Here is a 19,996-nt window from a genome sequence, read left to right on the forward strand (position 1 = left end):
TTTCCAGAGTAAGCGAGATTTACAGAAATAATAATAACAACCACCACCACTTTGCTTCATATTTCACTTGGATTTTTAGGTGGTTATAGAAATGGTTTGTTCTACCCATTTTGATGTCTCCTTTTTTGTCTTGTCTTTAGAATGCCTTTTTTTCTGTTTGACTTTTCCCCCGCCCCCCTCCAGACTTCGAATCAGTGTTATGGAAGAATGTCAGTGGGTTATTTACAGATCCTCTAATCTGGTACATAGAAACCTATTTTCAGATCTATTAAGAAGCAATCTGATAAGCCTTCCCCTCTAACAAAAACTTTAGTTTCCTATACATTCTTCTAACTGTGCCATGAAAGACTTTCACTCTTTTTTTTTTTAAAAACCAGGAAACCAATTGCCACTTGTATTGATTACAGATGGAAAACTCTTTTCTATGTGACAGCAAGGTAGGAGGAAATTTATATAGGGAGATCTCCAAATGGTTTCATTGGTTGGTTCCTAGAGAAAATGTGAATTATATTCTTCAGTTGACCAGTTATTTCTTCCTCATTCTGAAGAGTTATATTTATTCTTCTGGCATAATTTTTTACCCTATTAAAAGAAAGTTTGGGGACATACATTTTCTACAACAGAATGGGATGGAAATTACTGCTTCTTGTATTGTTATACCTTGACACTTAAAATTATGCTGAAGATACTTAGCACTCAGTAATCTACACATTTAACTTCTTGCATCAGAAAATGGCTTTTATGTGCTCACAATTAGAGTTGGGTTTCCTTGTATTTATGATAAGAACAGCCACACTGGATGAAATGAGATTTTTATCTAGCACAGTATCCTCTCTGATAGTTACCAGGAACTGGTGTTAAGAAGCATGATCCTTCTGTGATGTACTTTTCCAGATTGTAGTTATTTGTGGGTTTTGGACTACCTGAGTTAAACTCAGGGTTTCATCTGAGTTGTCATGTTTGGTGTCCACATACGGAATTAATCTAACAAATTTTTTTAATGTACTTCAAAAAAGTGTGTTTTTCTACACATTTGTAGTGTGTAGAAAAAAGCACTTTTTCATTCTTTTAAGTTTGCATTCTGATAATTTACTGGGTGTTCTCTCCTTATATTGTGAGAAATAATGAATACTAATTTTGTAATCCATTCATAATTTTATAGAAATGTATTCTCTTTATCTTAGTCATCTTTTTACAAACTGAAAAGTCTGTTTATTTAGTCTCTTTTCATTGGTATCTTTGCTTATTCTACTTCCTCTGCAACCTCTTTTCTTTTAGAGGGGGTAACCAGATATACAAATTGTGCAGAATATTTATACACAATAGATTTTTATAACAGAATGGCATTTTCTGTATAATTTTCAGTTCTTTACCTGATAATTGCAGTATTCCTATTGCCTTTTTAACTGCCTCAGAGCTTTCAAATGATTTTTAGGGTGAATGGAGCAGCTTTAACAGCTCCTTTCTTGAGTCACAGTAGCTAATTTTGGACTCATCACTGTCTAACTATAGTCAACACTAGTTTTCCCCAGGCATTAAATTTGAAGTTCTTGATGTAGAAATTAATTTGACTTTTTTGATCATTTGTTTGTTTCAGTATATGTGTTATACTATATTTCCTGATGTTGTTGGCTTAAAGAATTACAGTAGAATTATGAAGCATGAATTTTCTTTGGGGAAAAAAAAAAAAAAAAAAAAAAGGAGTACCAATCTTTTCCAATATGTCAAACTTGTGTTTTCATTACTACTAATTTGCTCTATACAGAAAAAGGCCACTAGTCTGTAGAGCTCAGAAGGTTCCTTACAACCTTTTTAGGAGACTGATGTAACGTTTATAATTTTATTCCTCTTTTACTGAGGTTGGTTGAAGCAATTAATAACCCAATAATTTTATATTTCAGTTCATCTAGAACTCTTGGCTCACATGTAGTCACTTACCAATGGGTGAGATTCTGCTAAAATCCTTTTTCATCTGACATTTTGGTTTGAAACCAGTCTTGAAAATTATTCCTAAGGTGGAATGATGACACCTCTTTCATAGTGAACGGCTGTGAAATATTAATACTTCCTTTGCAGTCTGTGTTGTGGTTCTATCTTTCTTTTCCTGAATGCTACACAGAATCACAGAAGCATTAGAGGGTCATCTGCTCCAGCTCAAAGTAGGATTGTTGTCAGCACTACATCCAGACATTATTTTTTCTGGATGAGTCATGATACCTCTGGGGATGCAGATTCCACATTCCCTTTGGCCAGTCTGTTTCTGATGCTGTACTTGCCTCTTAGTGAAAAAGTTCAGATGTCCAATCTGAAATCTGCTGATGATACCACTTAATTATTTTTTGCCCTCAATGATTCTTGGGCAGTCTTCCTTTGTTTCTGACATAAAATTCCTTCAAGCCCTAAGCATGTTGCTCATTAAAAGCTGACTTTTGTATTGTCTTATTCTGGTTTTAAAACTTGGTGGTGGTAATTTTTTCTTATTTAACATCCTTATTTGGATCTGATTTCAACTTTTTGAAGATGACTTCTTGCATCTAATGCTTTCGTTCATGTGGTAGCTATTGGAGTAACTTTAAAGTCTTTTTGGGTGTAAGTTATGTGTTGAGTGTTGATGGGGTAACTTGATATAACACTTGCTATTGTATAATTTGAGTATGCTATGACCACTAACATAAAATGTTTCTTTTACAGTTATGTCTTAAACTAGGTATTTTTCTTCATTTAGGATTAAACTCAGACTTGCTTTCCAAATCTGAGCTCTCTGATGAATGGCTGTGATGCATGACTGGGTCTCTTATAATACACTAAATATCTAGATCAAATACAGTCTCAAAGGCAATAACTTGAAAATTCTTGTTGCTATTGTCTTGCCATTAGTTTATAAAATTTTGTTTTCTTGTCTTTTTAATATCTTCACCTTCCTGAAAATGTAGCTGATACATTAGTAATAGACCTCTAACATGAAGCATAGTGAAGAGGTTCTATTTGATTAACGAATCCTTTTATGAGGAGAAGGGGTAGGAATACATACTTCTTTATAACTTTCATTCAGTGTTTTCTGCACTGAGAATTTAGTGTTAGATGCTGAAATACTGTATTTTATCTTGTATTAATAAAGCTTAGAGCTTCATTGCAGATGGGTGTGCTAATAACATTTATTTTAAGTGGAACTTGCCTCAGGACTCTTCTTTTGTTTCAGCTTTACCTGATTCACAAAAAGAAATAGAAAATTGTTAAGAGAAATTGAACTACAGCTGTTTATGTTGTAGATGAATAACTAGTTTTGAATGACTGCTTTTTCATATTTGTAAATAGTTGCACTGAAAAAAATACACTTACCTAAAGAAAATTACTTATAAACTAGAATTTGTTTGCTGCCATCTCTGCATTGCCCAGAACACTTGAGTTAGAAAAGCTAGTTTTTGTTCCTTGATTATGAATTCTAAACCTTTTGCCAATTCACTGCTCCTGCATCTCAGTGTTGCTTTGACCCCCTGTTTTAATCTGTGTTGTGTATTGACTGATGTACTCATCACTGGTGAGCCTCCACTTTGAATCCTGTGTTCAGTTTTGGGCCCCTCACTACAGGAAAGATATTGAGCTGCTGGAGAGAGTTCAGAGGAGGGTGATGAGGCTGATGAGGGGTCTGGAGCACAAGTCTGATGAGGAGCGACTGAGGGAACTGGGGCTGTTCAGCCTGGAGAAAAGGAGGCTGAGGGGAGACCTTATTGCTGTCTGCAGCTACCTGAAAGGAGGTTGTAGCATGGAGGGGGTTGACCTCTTCTCACAAGTAACAAGTGATAGGACAAGAAGAGATGACCTGAAGCTGTACCAGGCGATGTTTAGATTGGATATTAGGAAAAATTTCTTCATGGAAAGAGTTGTCAGGCACTGGAACAGGCTGCCTAGGGCAGTGGTGGAGTCACCATCCCTGGAAGTGGTTAAAAGATGTGTAGACGAGGTTCTTAGGGATGTTTTTTAGTTACATTATGGTTGGACTCGGTGATCTTGAGGGTCTCTTCCAATCAAAATGATTCTATGATTCAATATCTTCCATTTGTTTTCCCATCCCTGTGCCATTGCCCTTTCCCTGTGGTCAGTTTTCCCATCATATGAGAAAGTGATGAATATAGAGATTTCTGCCCCTGGCCAGCTTTCACAGGTTTGAAATAGAGAGAGCTTCCCAGGAGCCCTTTAATCTTGCACAAAATGTGAGACAAATACTCCCAGATCATGGCCCAGGCATAGCAAAAAATGCTTCAGCTCCTTCCAAACAGCAATGCTACTCATTGAGAAAGTAGAAAAGGACCTTCATGTCCCACCACTGTAGTGGAACGCTTGGATCCCAACTGAACCAAGAAAAGAGGGAGAGATTTTCAGATACTGAGCTGTTGGGTCATGTCCTTCTGTCAAGAAAGCGAGAAAACCATATTGGATGAATAATCAGAAAGGAAATCTTTCAAATTTGCTTTGTTCTTATTTAACTAACATTTTCACTAAAATAAATAAGCATACAGTCTGAGCAAAAAAATGCACAACTTGACCTTTGAAAATAATAGTGCTTTGCAGTAACTGTGATTCAAAAAAACTGTTTGTTTTAATAGAAGTCACCATTTATACAATGCAATTTTGTAATTATTCTTTGCAGTTTTCTACATCCGGATGGTAAATATTGTCACATTGTTTACTGAGTTCTTTTTTTCCTTCTGTTTTGAAAAACAGGGCTTTTAAACCCTATTTAAAAATTGAATAGTTATACTCTGTTTAATATTTCTCTTTTTTTTGTCTCTCAACAAGTTAAAAAAGTGTGTGTTACACAGGTTTATTTTTTTCTGTTCCATTTAAAGTTTTCTCCTCCCCAGCTTAGACTCCCGTTCGTGTTGCTAATGAGTGTATCATCTAAAAATAGATATGTTCATCATTCTATAATATTTTGTATCTTTCTAGATTGGAGGCCAGTGTAATTGTAAGAGACATGTGTCTGGCAGACAATGCAATCAGTGCCAGGAAGGATTCTACAATCTGCAACAGTCAAACCCTGATGGCTGCAGTCCCTGTAACTGTAATACCTCTGGGACAGTCAATGGAGATATTACCTGTCACCAAAATTCAGGCCAGTGCAAGTGCAAACCAAATGTTATTGGTATGTGCAATGCAAGAGTTTGGAGCTATTTTTCTTGTTATCTCTGGCAATAAACGACACTTGATTTCTAAGTGAAAAGTATAGTAAACTTCATTGCTGAAGGCAGATCATAAAAATGAATGAAATTAACTGTTGAAAAATTATTAATTTAATAATTCTATCAAAATACAGCTTGAAGCTTAGTTTAATCAACCCTTTAGAAGTTTCTTTATGGCATAGCTACATTAGCTTACATAGCTCCGTACTAATAAGTCACAGAAATAATGTAATTTGCTTACTGCATAGATGTTTCTTTTAGGAAATTAACACTTTTTCAAAATGTTTTATACTTAATGAGTTCTAAGCAAATAGTTTCCATGCTAGTTTTCTTAATAGACCGAAATAAATGGATTTTTTTTCTCAAAATATTCTGTGCTACAGGGTCCTTTGTGATAAATCTATCCATTTTTTTCTATTATATTTCTTTGAACTGTTCCTATGAAATGCAAAATAAGTCAACATAATTCCACAGATCATGTACATAGCTAGGGTTAGTTATCAAGGGCCACATAATTTTAATTTTGTAATTCAATGCCAAGCTGATTATAATAAACTGCTACCTTCTGTGTTATTTATCATTTTTTTTACAAGACGTGCTTTTTTGTTTGTTACTCCCACAGGTATTTTTCAGAAATTAGATTTGATTATAGCAATTTATTACTTCCAGCATATTTGAGGGGAGCCACAGCCACATAAGGACAAAATTTATCAAGTGCCCAAAATACACAGTATATATAATACACTTTGAAATGTTGATGTATGGGAATATTATGCAAGGAGAATTTCCTGATAAAGTGAGCCTTGCATGGTAACTGTACATGTCTCAGACTATACATATGTCTCAAAAAAAAAAAAAAAAAGAGATCCTTTTCTGCTTTGTTATTAACAGAATTAGTAATTTATTTTTTTTCTTTAGCTAACCATGGTTGTGGGTTGTATTAACAGTGTTCATGTATATGTAAATTTATTACTCACTGACTTGTGAATATTGATTTCTTTGTAATATTGTGTGTCTTTGTTCTAATTTCTAAAAGCAAATACAAAATACCAACAAAAAATTAAAATAACTTTAAACAGGCATAAGTCTGAATAGTTCCTGTCCTTTTTCCTGTTGTATGCCAAGTACCTGTGTTTTCCTCATGATAAAAATGGTGTTAAGAGTGAAAAATAACCTCTGTGCATCTTAAACCCATTCTCTACATTAGATAAAAAGGACTTCAGAGTGTTCTTAATTATATATCCTTTTCCTACATTCATGTTTGCATCTGTGAAAACCTTTCTTAACACAGTGGGAGCTCGCTACACAAGAAATGCACAGTCTGGTTCTCATGTGTTTTGATAGTCTACATGTTATTTTAAATATTTTCTCCCTTTGAAGAAAACAATAAGAAATTATTTTTATTTCCACTGAAATAGTAGTACAAAAAATGTGTAAACCTATGCTTTCTTGAAGTTTATCTGTAACTATGGGGGGAGGGAGGCTGTAGTTATGCAAGTGTTTGTTCACAGGATAAAGATCTTATTCTTTCCAGACTGGATTCTCTTTTTTGTTTTCCAAACCAATTGTAAATAAGCTTCTGTGTATTGGAACGTGTGCAGCAAACTTTAACAAAGAGCTTTCCTCTCTGGATTTCTAAATTGGTTTTTAGAGCAATCTGTCTATTGCCATTTTATCTATTTAAACAAACATGATAACAGAAAAATGCAACTGTGGACTGCGGTGTTATGAAACATGAACTGTTAGAGTTAACACAACTGTTAAATCTTACTAATGATTCTATCACCAGTAAAATACATTAGCACCAATAATTTTATTAAAGTAGGTCATTCATCTAGAATAAAAAGGTAGAAGAATGTGAATTAAATGCCAAGCGTGCTAACTCCCCCGTACTTGTTAACATTGAATGTGATGCCCTGTAGGCCTTCCTCAGTATCGTTAGGAATAGATTACCTGTCAGGAATATGTATGGCATATTCAAATAAGCACTGCGCATATTTTTAAAACTGATATGATATGAATCCATGTAGACCAATTTTAATAGTTCAAAATGAGTCATAATTCTTGTTAACAATACAGTTATTTTTAAAATTTGCAGCAATAGTGGTCCTTTTTTATTTTCCTTATTGAAATTAAATGATATGCCTTAGGTGAGTCATTCATCACTGTTAAAGGAACTTGCCTTCTGTTGGAGTTTTTGAGGTTTTATCCATATATATAGTGCATTTCCTATCATTTTTAGTTGTACTTTTCTACATGTGAGTTGCTAGATGGATTTTTCTATGGGTTTGTATTTTTTTAAATGATGACAATATTTTGCTAGAACACTGTATCTATATTTTTCTGTATGCAACAATTAAGCAATGGCTTCATAGTGAAGGATTTTCCCATTGCAAGGGAAAATACGTAACTGTGAATTTGCATTTTCCATATAATAATCTAGTTTGCTTTCTTGTAATGTGCGTTTTATAAACTAAAATACAAATGCCATCCCTTGGGGCAGGGATAAAGCAAGCAACGACTTTGAAAACAAGGCTAATAGAACTGCAGGATGGAGTATAAAGAAAGCAGTTTAGATTTTAATGTACCGCAGGAGTTAGCTAAATCATACATTTAGATAAAAATATTTCATTTTGGATTATGGAAAGCATTTTCTGCTGTCAGTAAGGGCTAACAATAAACACTAACATAAATGTAATCAATGTTAAAACTGAAGTACAGTGTTAAGTAAATCATTCATGGTAATTAGTCTAACTTGTGTTGTCCTAGAGTATATTTAATGTTTTTAATATAATGTATAATTCTGTTATGAGAACAGATTGAGGGCCCAGTGCAATTCGCTGTATATTGTATTTCTACAATATAGGGTGAAGAGTTCACGTAAGCATTGATTGTGCAACAGGTGCTTTTCTGGGAGACAAAGAGATTAATTCTGGTTTGTCTTAGAAATGTTACAAAGAATCTCTTGCAGAAGTATCTTAAATTGCATTGAGTAGCCAGCAGAAATGCATCACTTGTGAAACAAATTGGAAAAGCAAACAGATGTTTGGGATGCCACTGTTATTCAATTGATTTGTGTAGCCCTGTCATTCCTGTTAATTATACTGGTGAAGAATATTAGTCCTTTCATTTATTTTTATTTTATTTATTTTTTTTAAGTGTAGGAGAATTATTTTTTGTTTGTTAAAATTGAAACTAATAACTTTTCAGCATTTTTTTAATTAATACTTATTCTCTTTCCAGGTCTTAGGTGTGATAGTTGCAATTTTGGATTTAAAGCTCTCAGATATTCTAATGAAGATGGATGTGAGCCCTGTTGGTGCAACAGCCATGGCTCAGTGAACCAATTCTGCAACCCTCTCTCCGGGCAGTGCAATTGTAAAGAACGAGTGAAAGGGCTTCACTGTAATACGTGCATGGACAACTTTTATGGGCTGGATGTAACTGGTTGTAAGGCTTGTGAATGTAACATTGCAGGGTCATTTTCTGGAACTGTGTGTGATGCGAAGACAGGGCAATGTGCATGTAAACCGAATATTGGAGGAAGACAATGTGATGAGTGCCTAGATGGCTACCACAAAGTACAGGAAAATCGTTCCTTTGTTTGTCTCCCGTGTAACTGCAATAAGGCAGGTACAGTAAATGGCTCTCTGCTTTGTGACAAATCAACAGGACAGTGCCCTTGCAAAGCTGGTGTCACTGGCCTTCAGTGCAGCCAGTGCATACTCCATACGTACAACCTCAGCATGAGCAACCTCCACGGCTGCCAGCGTTGTGACTGCGACACTCTGGGCACGGTGGCAGGAACAGTTTGTGACCACATTTCTGGACAGTGTGTCTGTTTGCCTCAGCGTCAGGGGAGAAGGTGTAATGAGTGTAAACCAGGTAAGGAAATTGGATGTAGTAAGTCTTGCTTTGTTGGGTATTATCGTAGTTCCTACAGTTTTTAATATGTGTTTAGACAGCTTCGTGTCTCACATGTCTCTGATTTATGTTACTGTTTTTCCATTTCTTCCTAAATGTGTGACAAGGAAGTATATACATCCTGATCTCTATTAAATATTTATTCTATTGCCAGAGATGGTATAATTTCTGTTATTACTACAGTTTCAACATGTCCAAAATAAGGTTAGGCCTAGTTCTTCTAAGTATTGAGAAAATATGCAAATTGTCATGTCCCATTGACTGAACAAAAGATAAACTAGAATAGTTTAAAAAGCAGTTATGCTTGTAATGAAAAATGTGGATTTGAAAGGCAGAGTGCAAGCTCTTAAGGAAGGGCACTTCATGCGCAAAGCTGAGCATGGTGGGAGATACAGAGATGGTTGCTTAAACTTTGATGAGGCCAACAGACATGCCACTGAAAAAGCATTCACTTGCCTTGGTGTCTTGAGGATGTGCTGGTTTTCACAAGGTCTGCTTGCGGTTCAGCCCTAAGAGTAGGTGATGCTGCAGCTGCTACATATCAGCTCAAGATTTTGTACCATATTACTGTAAACAGAATTTAAACGTTCATTATAAGTGAGAAGCCCTGTAGTTACATTTCGGTGTTTTTGTTTTAAAAAGGAGGTGAGTAAAGTGAAACTATAGGTAATATTAACCTACCCTTAGTAATAATACTAAACAGATAGATTTAGTTCAAGTTAAATACATAGGCAATTCATTAAAGTAGCAGGTCACATTAAAAGGTACATTATAGCTCCATTGGTTTTTAATATGCCATTCAATAATTTGAACAGAGGTTAAAAAAGCTGCTTAACCTCCATTAACTATTTTTAAAAATACTTTCATTTAAATTATTTTAGGTACATATACTAATAAATAAGGCAGCATTCTGTTTTTCTTAGTTCCTCCTCCAGTGCTATTTGACCTGCTAACCCTCTGCAGCAGCCACTTAATCAGAGATCGGCAGAGGAGTGATGTCAAGGCTTCCCGAATCACTGACCGCCCTTGTCCTTGCAAAAGAAAGGTCAGGGTTTATGCAGAACTAAATGGTTTAAAAAGGTTTAATTGATAGTATGAACAGACTGCTTTGTAGAAAAGCTTACATAGCACTCGAAGGAATACTTCCACAATTGTTCCTGTTAAAAAAGAATGAATTAAGAAAAATATATCTTGCTGTAAGAATTATTTTTACATTTCCTAAGTAATAAGTGCAAACATATATGTGCTGAACACTGGGCTCTGTTCTGCAGGTGAAAGTGTAAGTCCTTATTGTTGTAAAAGCAGTGTATTGCTGTGAGTGTAGCATAGCGTACTATGGTCATTTCACTGACGTTTTAGTGTTGATCCTTGTATGAGCTCATTTAGACATTTAATATATCTAAATTTATATATATAATATTTGTTAATATGTTCCAAATGAGAGTTTTCTATAAAACAGGGGTGGGTATAACCTGCTAGTAATACTGGTGTTAAGGTGGAGAAACATGAGAGTTTAGTTGGTTTCAAGTACTCTAAACATACCTTACGGCTTTTCCTTGGGACAAAGATAAGAAAATGTATTCCACGTATATATGTAGCCAAAACAGCCTAATTAAAAGCATGCAATAAGGACTTAAAACTGGCAACTCTGAAAACATACTGAGGACTTCTTAGGCTGTTGGGACATTTCAACTTTGTGGTCTGAGTTTCCTTGGTGGAACACAGGTCATGTGTCCTTTTTTATTTTGTGTAATTATAAGTCTGCTATAGTTATATTTAAAATAAAGTCCCATTGTAGCACATCATCTGTGTGTTTTGATAAAATCTGAGGCATTTCAGAAAGTTATCAAAATCTTAATGCAGGAAGAGTTGCCAATGGAGAAAAATTCAAACTGGATGTAAATTCAGGAAATTATTTTATAATGAGATTAAAAAACCACGTTCTTATGCAAGTAACATTTTTTGATAAATTTCCATACATTTTAACCTTTTTAAACTAATAGTGTGTGTAAAGAGAGGAACTCTTGATCCTAACAAGAAAGCAAAAGAGAGAGCAGTTTTACCTTGTATACAAACTTGCTTTTGAGATGTCCTAGGTTGCAGTTGTAGAAAATGGATATTTCTAGCCCCCAAATAGTTCTGTACTTGGTGACCACAGCGTTTATGGAGTGGTACATAGTATGGAAAGGTGTAAACTAGCACCTAGCATGTGTGGCTGGGCACCAGTACTGAGTTTTGGGTATGTACTCGCTCTCTTCTTGGACAGAAAAATGTGGAGTATGTTGTGACAATATTGTCAGTGTTGGGAACTGTGCACTTTGAAGCACAGACTGTGGTTAAGAAATGAGCATTACTGCCCTAGTTGGTAAGCATATTAAAGTGCTAAAGAATTGTTCAGATGTTCCTTCTCTATAAGCTATACAGTGGGAGAAATAGTAGGAGTATGATTAAAAAAGGAAGCTGAATACTTTGCTATGACTTTCATTCTTCCTTTTGAAGAGTATGTTTGATTGACAAATGTGATCAGTTATGGTTGAATTGGAAAAAAATCTGAAAAAGAATAAGCATAATACTAGTTATATACATAGATCTTGTAGAGATTTGCAGTGGCTGTCTTAAAATTGGAAATTGGCTCTATTATACAACAGTGGATCCTTCATAAAGCAACTTTTATGAGCCCTTCTAACCTTGCTGTAAATTAAGCTTGCATTAAGTTGTTTCTTACTCTTTCCTGCCAAATTCTAGGTGGTGGAAGTAAATAATAATAACGGTTATGACAAACAGTATGAATTTGTAATCCAGTGTCTCTTCTATTTTTGTGTATATTTAATCATATTAATTTACTTATAAATTAGTTGAGGGAAGGACTTTCTCCCATTTTCCTATCCCTCACTTTTATTTAAAAAAAAATTACTTGCTACTTATGAGAAGGGATAATCATGGTAGTATCGAGAAACTTAGTTACACTTTTACAGCATTTGTAAAAGATTCTTATTTAAAAAAAAGTCATACCAAATCCTTTACTGTTCTACAGCAGTTTAGGCTGCCTGACATTAGGAAAGCTGGGATGTTTAACATTCAGGTATATATTCTTTATAATTACGAATTTTACTGCTATGACAAAACCAATATATACTGTAATGATCAATGCTGTTCAGCTAAAATGAATTTATTTTCTAGAGATGTGCTTATTTACCCACTGTAGTCTTTTCTTAGACATTCGTTTCATGTAGAATTTCTGATGGGCAAGGATCTGTTTTAGCCCCCATGCTTATCATTTACTGCACCTATAAGCTGAGTCCCGAAGAAGTGCTTTGACCTTCTGGAGGAGTCCAGGCTTAAACTTGTTTCCCATCTTCCTGTTACGTTCTTTGAGTGGAGTCGTTCATTGTGCTCAAGAGTGACATTGCTGGGAAATGGTCTTGTCTATTTATGCACAGGATGGGCACTGCGCTGCACAGACAACTGCAGGATGAGATAATACATGCTGCCTTGCTAATAACTTCAAGCCATTGAGTCTCTGTGGTGGCTTCATTCGGGGCCTCTCTGGAATAAAATGCCAACAGCGTGGTTTTTTTATGATGCGAATGTATGTTAACTGGAGACTGATATCACTTCACTGTCCACTTGAGATTTATCTCGCTGAGGACCAGAGGCTAAACTTGAACAAAGATTTGGGCAGTAAAATTCTAATGTTTTCAATTTGTTTAGTTCCTCTGCTAGTTGGATATGAGCTCACAGAACAACACTGCTGCGAAGACAGAGAATACCACCCTAGGGGTGTATATATAAAGCTATCTCTTGTAAGACAAAATAAATAATAAGGCCTTGGGTGATATGACATGTTACAATGCCATTTGGAGCTCTTTATTATAAAGCAGGACATTAGAAAGTTGTTGGACAGCAAAAAAGATTTGCTAACTTGGAATATGACTAAGAAGAAACTGTTTGAACTGGAGAGAGAATGGAAAGTGTCTGAGGAGTCTGTGCAAATACTGTATATCAGAGTAACAGTTGAAATTCTTTCTACTGAAGCTGTTCAATGATAATTAATAGTGACCAGCTGCCAGAGACAAACTCCTATCAATGGCCCTGTCTTAGGATTGATGTTCAAAGATAGGTACCTGCAGTTGACAAGTGCTAATTAATACTGTGTTATTAGGTTGGTGCAAAAGGAATTGCAGTTTCTGCATTGTTGAAACTTGCCATTTTATATTGGAATACATTCATAAATAAATGTGGCAATGTTATACATAATTTAATGCATTTTTCTCACTTTGTTTTTTTGCTTCTGACTTATTACTTGCTATTTATTTTAGACGATGGAAATGATGTTAGACAAAAAACAAATTTGAGTTCATAATGGGTTGTAAAGCAGCAGAGAGAACTCGCATCATCAACAATGCATTTGGCCCAGGAACTGCTAATGAATGTACAGTGCAGTGGGAGTTCAAAAAGTTTCACAAAACAGATGAGAGCCTTGAAGATGAGGAGCATAGTGGCTGGCTATTGGAAGTTGACAATGACCAATGGAAAGCAATCATCAAAGCCGATCCTCCTACAACCATATGAGAAGTTGCCAAAGAACTCAATGCCCACCATTCTATGGTTGTTCAGCTTTTGTAACAAATTGGAAAGGTGAAAAAGCTTGATAAGTGAGCTGACCAAAAAAAAAAAATAAATGTCATTTTGAAGTGTCATCCTCTCTAATTCTACACAATGACAATGACCCATTTCTCAATCAGAATATGGCATGCAAGGAAAAGCCGATTGTATATAACAACTAGCAATGACCAGCTCAGAGGTTGGACTGAGAAGAACCTCCAAAGCACTTCCCAAAGCCAAACTTGCACCAAATAAAGGTCACGGTCACTGTTTGGTGGTCCACTGCCTCTCTGATCCACTACACCTTTCTTAATCCTGGCAAAGCTATTCCATCTGAGAACTCTGCTCAGCAGATCAGTGAGATGCACCAAAAACTGCAATGCCTGGAGCATTGGTCAACAGAAAGGGCCTAATTCTTCCCTACAACAACACCCGACTGCACGTTGCACAACCAACGCTTCAAAAAAGGAATTAATTGGGCTATGGAGTTTTGCCTCATCTGTCACATTCACCTGACCTCTCAGCAACTGGCTACCACTTTTTCAAGCAACTCGACAACTTTTTGCAAGGAAAATGCTTCCACAACTAACAGGATGCAGAAAATGCTTTCCAAGAGTTCACTGAATCCTGAAGCACAGATTCTTATACTACAGGAAAAAAGCAAAATTATTTCTCATTGACAAAAGTGTGTTGGTTATAATAATTCCTATTTTGATTAATAAAGATGTGTTTGAGCCTAGTTAAAATGATTTAAAATTCGCGGTCCAAAACTGCAATTGCTTTTACACCAACCTAATACCATCATCATTGGCAGAACTCGTAAGTGTTGCTACATTTTTAATCAATTGTACCACTCAAAAAAAAAACCAAACCCACAAATTGCTCTGCTCTTTTTTTTTTATTTCTGACTGGTATGCTATTACTTGCGTTGTCTTCAGATGAAACATATAGAAATGAGTAAGAATGGAAGAAGTCCATAGTTAGCAAAATAGATTACACAAGTGGTATAGCATAATTAAAAAAAATGTACTTAAAAGTTCTTTTGTTTGAATTTTCAGGCAAGCCTATTAATAATGGGTAAGTTCTTCAATGACCAGATTAGAGGTATATAAACTCTGTCTAGCTAAGTTTATCAATAATGTGTTAGAGACTTGCTTAGATAAGAATTGCTTTTCATGTCAAGAGAATGACAGAGAGGATAGAAGCAGAATACCAAATATACTGTGAAGGAAAGTGAAATTAATGCTCCAGTTTGTAACTGGAAATAATAAAGGAACAGAAGGTTGAAGTTCAGAATGAAATATTCTTTTATAGCAGATAAGTAACTTTTTTTTCATCAGTTTGTTTGTTTCTGTGAAAGTATTTGTGTAGGATACAAGCTATATGTTGAGGAGTAAACCACACATTTTACATGGACCTGGGAATCCTCATCAAATATACGTTTTTCAAAGAAACATTCCCATGTTTCAAGGGTTAAGCCATCCAGTGGTTGAGAAATGTTAAGAGACTTTCTCAAAAAAATGTGTGCATTTCTTACGGTTTGCAACTGACCATTGTCAGAGATGAGATTCCAGACTATAATGGATAAATGTCTGATCCTATGTTATTTTTCCCATTTCAACTGCTTGTGGTGCATTCATTAGTACCCCTCTTGTCCTTGGGTCTTTGCTTTCCCTATGGACAAGTTAATGTACTTCCCCTATTTTGCACTTGTTCTGTCTAAACTAAAGTCTGAAGAGAGCTGGCAACTGGAGGATGAATAATAGCTTTACAAAGTGCCAATGAGAAGATTTAGAAGCTCAGTTCTGCAGGAGGACTATATTATTTGAGCTGATGTGTGTTTCCTAAGCTTTAGTTCTATTGTTTCATCCCTGATTATACACAAGTTAATATTCTTACTGTGTTCAATTTTTGTATATTGTCTGTTCTCAAAATCCCTTTCTTTTCCAGGTTTTTATTTTTCTCCATTCAGTGTCACTGGCTGTCTGCCCTGCCTGTGCCACAGAGCTGGTTCCTTGAATCAGACCTGTGACAAACTAACTGGCCAATGTATTTGCCAAGATGCCTCTGTAACAGGACAGACATGTGAACGCTGCAAAGAACTTTATTTTGGATTTGACTCTTTCACAGGGAGGTGAGTGTTTCTTTTTTACAGATCACTTGAAACCTCCTTGTTACATTTTTCTCATAGTTGCTCGTTCTGTGGTTTCAGTGACAATGAAAAGATGTGCTCTAGTTAGATAAATCCTTTTTTGCATTCATGTGTGCACTCTGATGTCCGTGTGGTACGTTATACAACCCTCTGTGCTCCCATGAGCTGAAGGAAATAGAAGTTTTGCCACAGATTGAAGTAGAAACAGCATGAAAGCTGTATAATGCTAATGCTATCTAATGTTGCAGCTATTTGGTAGTTGTTTCTCTACATTTCCTCTGCATCTTCAGTAAGATGTGTGGGTTTCTGAGCTGTAATCATTGACTATTAAAATGCAAGTAATGTGCCTTTCTTATAAGCAGTGAATGCTTTTCAAGATCTCAGGAAGACATTTTAATGGAGAAAAAGTATGTAAGAAATTAGATATCCCTGTCTTTCCAAATTTCATTTTTGCAGCAGCAGTTGAAATACTCACAACACCTTTCCTCTTAAAAAAATCTGTTTTTCTGAAGCAGTGTATTCTTTTTCAGCACTTAGTTATGTGCCACAGGGTAAATTGTTTATCTAATGTAGCCTGAGGCCTCTATGTACACTGAAATTATATGGATATATCCCTGGAATGTAAGGGGAAAAACTTATCTATAGGTGGTGAGTGCATTGTTATTCCAACTATTATTCTGTATTTCTTTTCCAGGATCATCTATCTTGCTTAATCCCTGCAATCTCAATTTCCTTTTAAATATTTTCCAATAAGATTTGCACAGCTCTAATGCTATTTTATTTTCATGCAGACTGATGCTGTTAAATTGTTTTGTTGTATTTAGTATTTTTGCTTTTTTAAAACAAACAAAAAATAACAACAACAAAAACCCACAGAAACAAAGTCTGTACAACATTCTCCTCCCTGTGCTCCTTTTCCCCAGCTACTGCAGGGTAGATGTACTTTAAGGCAGTGATTATCAGCGTCATCTTGCATATATTTGACATTATTCTGCAGATTTTTCACTTTAACTTTTATGTTGCTGTCACTCATCAGGAGATTTTTTAAATTATTTTTTATCGTTGAGGGTCACAGAGGCATCTGCTAATGGACATAAAGTAATCTGTAGGAATAAGGACTTCCTATTTTCACTTCCTGTCATTTCTAATTGCAAGCAATAAAATCTATGTAATATTAAATTTCACTTTTAAATATATTTTTCCATATTATTAATGATCTTTTTTTTTTCGTTACTTGGAATAGATTTTTTTTCTGTCCCTCCTTTGCACCCTCTCAGTTTTAGCAGCTGATGGAGAGTTTCATCTGTGTTAAGCAATAGCTTTCCTGAAGTAGATATTGGCCTTCAATTACCTGCATTTTGAGATATCTTCTGAAATTCAATGTATGTAAATATCTAGAGTTATCTAGATCCAGATCTTGTTGTAAAGATGGAAAGTTTTTACCATTCTGGAATTTGAATCAGGGTTGGCTTTAATGCCTTAATACTAGTTAATCCTCGTGACAGTATTGAAGATGGCTCTGGTAGTACATTAACATGATTAAGTTGTGTTGCATATGCTTGACTTCCCTTTGGTTAGCATCTACTCGTGCAATGCATCTCTATTCCTCAGGCAGAAATGTTTATCCACTGAAAATGATGATCCAGGTCTTTATTTGTTAATCTTTTTTAACCCATTTCTTTAGCTGTTAATATATTCTTAAAAAGAGTAATGTGCTGCTTCTTGCTTTGTAAAGTTGCAGTGTCATTTAAACCGCCCTTGCTCCAAGAGTCTTTTTAATGATGCTGTGGTTAGAGAATGAAAAGTGTGTGAGCTGTCTGCAGTGGCAAAGATGTATCTGTCTTGGCACAAAGCAGAGATAAAGCAAAAGTTGTGCCACACAAAGACTGTGAGGTTTTAAAATTCTCCCACTCTGAGGAATGTACGTGTGAGCTGATTTGTTTTGTGATGTTTTTGAGATAAAACATGAACACATTTTTTAATGCATTTCAGCTAATGAAGCAGGAAAATTTCCTTGGTAACTAAAGAATAAGAGATATTTGATGTTTGCAGTGGTCTGAACAGATCTGTAATGGTTGTGGGCATCAGTACACATTTGAAATACTTTACCTCTGTATTGTTTACTACAATGAACTGGTCAATGAACATCACAAATTGTTTATCTATATATATATATCTTGACAGATTACTGTTTATGAAATCCATTTAGCAAGTGAGGTTTTCCCATAAGGATGAAAAATGAAGATTTTAAACAGATTGCTGGAGAGGTTCTAACTGCACCTAGAGAGTCAATGTAATAAAGGTTTCTCTATATTAATATTACAAAAACCATTTATCCTCACAAAATCAATATTGCAATTCATCTTGGCCTGACGTTTCTTTTTCCATGTTTTAAAAGTCTGTTTTCCTTGATTATATATAATTCTGTTTTAATAAAACTCAAAGATGTTTGAATCAGAGTATCTTGAAGAAGTAGCATTTATCAAAAATACTGAAAATATTTCTTACATGACTGAAAGTTTCAAAGAATTAGTTATTTAAAAAAAAATCCTTAATTGATGGAATCCTTAATCCTGACTGAAAAGCACGAACTATGCATAACAACAAAGCCAGTTCTAGTGTTCTGCAGTTTAAGAAAATGATGCATGTGATTACACAATATAATGTATAATCCTGTGGAATAGAATACAGCAATGTGTGCTATTGTTTGGATGATCAGGACTCTAATTTAGTATAGGCAGAGGCAGGGAGCCTCCACCTTTCCTAGAAGAAAATGCAACTACTTAAAGGAGAAAGAAGCAGCCCCACCCTGCCAGGCACTGAGAACTGCTACTGTGACTGTATGTGTGAGTTTGATTGTCTCATGTGTAAATAAGAATAAAAACTGGAATACTCAGGGGACCCTTATTTATAAGAGGTACAATAATATACAGGGGCAGTAAGACAAGCTTGTCTTTTACTGTTTATCTTTTGAGGCACTTTTGTTGACAATCCTCCCCCTCAACTAATATGTACTAAATATCATGTAGTGAAATTAGGAAATAATAAAGTACTGTCTTACTGAGCAAATAATTCTGTCTTTTTTTTTTTTCTTTTTTTCTTTCTCTAACTAAACCATTTTCTCCAGTCATGACATTTAAATAGTCTAAACAAAACCTCTATTTGAAGGAGGATTTGGATGCACTGTCTACAGATGAAAAGACTTAATACAGTTTGAAAAAAAATTGCCCTTTTCTCTTCACTATAAAAGAGAGCAAACTACAGTATAGTTTCCAAGAGAGAATGTATTTTATTTATTCCCACAAGAATATTAGTCCATAAAACAAATTTGCAGCTTATTTTGCAGCTTTGGCTTTTATCAGCCTTTTTAAGGGTGTTGAATGATTACCCAGGAGATCACACAGCATGAGCTGCTGTGTGGAGTAAAGGAACTTTAATAGAGAGAGCTCTGTGATGGGCAGAAAATGTATGTGAAAAGTTTTCTTAAACTTGTTTAAAAATCTGTCACATTTAATGTCTCTTTCACTGATTATTGACCTGAATTTTAGTGTCCTAATGTGAAAACAGTTTCCACCCTCCCCTCCTCTCTCCCTTGCCTTAAAAAGCTGATACTTAAAACATAACAGAAGTCACTTATATTTCTGCCTTCATGTAGTCAGAAAGAGATAGACCAAGGTGATGGTGATGACTGGGAAAATGGCAAAATAACTTGTGTGAAGGTTCTGGTGAAAGTGGCCAAGGAAATATCAGCCAAATATGAATCAGTCCTTGTCTAGTCTTAGGGTTAGCAGAACAAAGGGGACATTGGAATGACTGTCTCTCCCTTGGACTTCGCCGAGGTCTTTTTGCTGCCTCATCTTCTTGGGACCTGGCATCTGGAGTAATTTAAGATCCCCTACAGGCTGATGTTGCCTATGCCTGAAAATGGGATTTTTCCAGCTCAGGGCAGGGGGAGTGAAGTGGAGATTTCCCAGTATGTTTTAGCTGCACTGTACAGTCCCACATTTCTCCCAGTGCATAGTTTTTCAAAACTTAGCCTGCAGCAATTAAAACATATTGAAAGTAGAATCAAAAGTGCAAGGTTTTATTTGCCATTGTCGACTTTCTGTTATGACAACTATCGGCAGTCTGTATT

At 35.4% G+C, this 19,996-nt stretch overlaps 1 protein-coding gene across 1 annotated transcript in view; it reads left to right on the forward strand.

The window, feature by feature from the left end:
- The window catches only part of USH2A (usherin), a 383,410-nt gene that overhangs the window by 58,420 nt on the left and 304,994 nt on the right, over positions 1-19,996 (forward strand). Inside the window, exons 11-13 of the mRNA XM_082050056.1 lie at positions 4,948-5,143; positions 8,424-9,065; positions 15,660-15,843. Coding sequence (XP_081906182.1) covers positions 4,948-5,143; positions 8,424-9,065; positions 15,660-15,843 — 1,022 coding nt within the window. The remainder of the gene's footprint in view (positions 1-4,947; positions 5,144-8,423; positions 9,066-15,659; positions 15,844-19,996) is intronic.

The sequence above is a fragment of the Streptopelia decaocto genome (assembly GCF_964273445.1).
Source record: "Streptopelia decaocto genome assembly, chromosome: 3".
NCBI lineage: Eukaryota > Metazoa > Chordata > Aves > Columbiformes > Columbidae > Streptopelia > Streptopelia decaocto.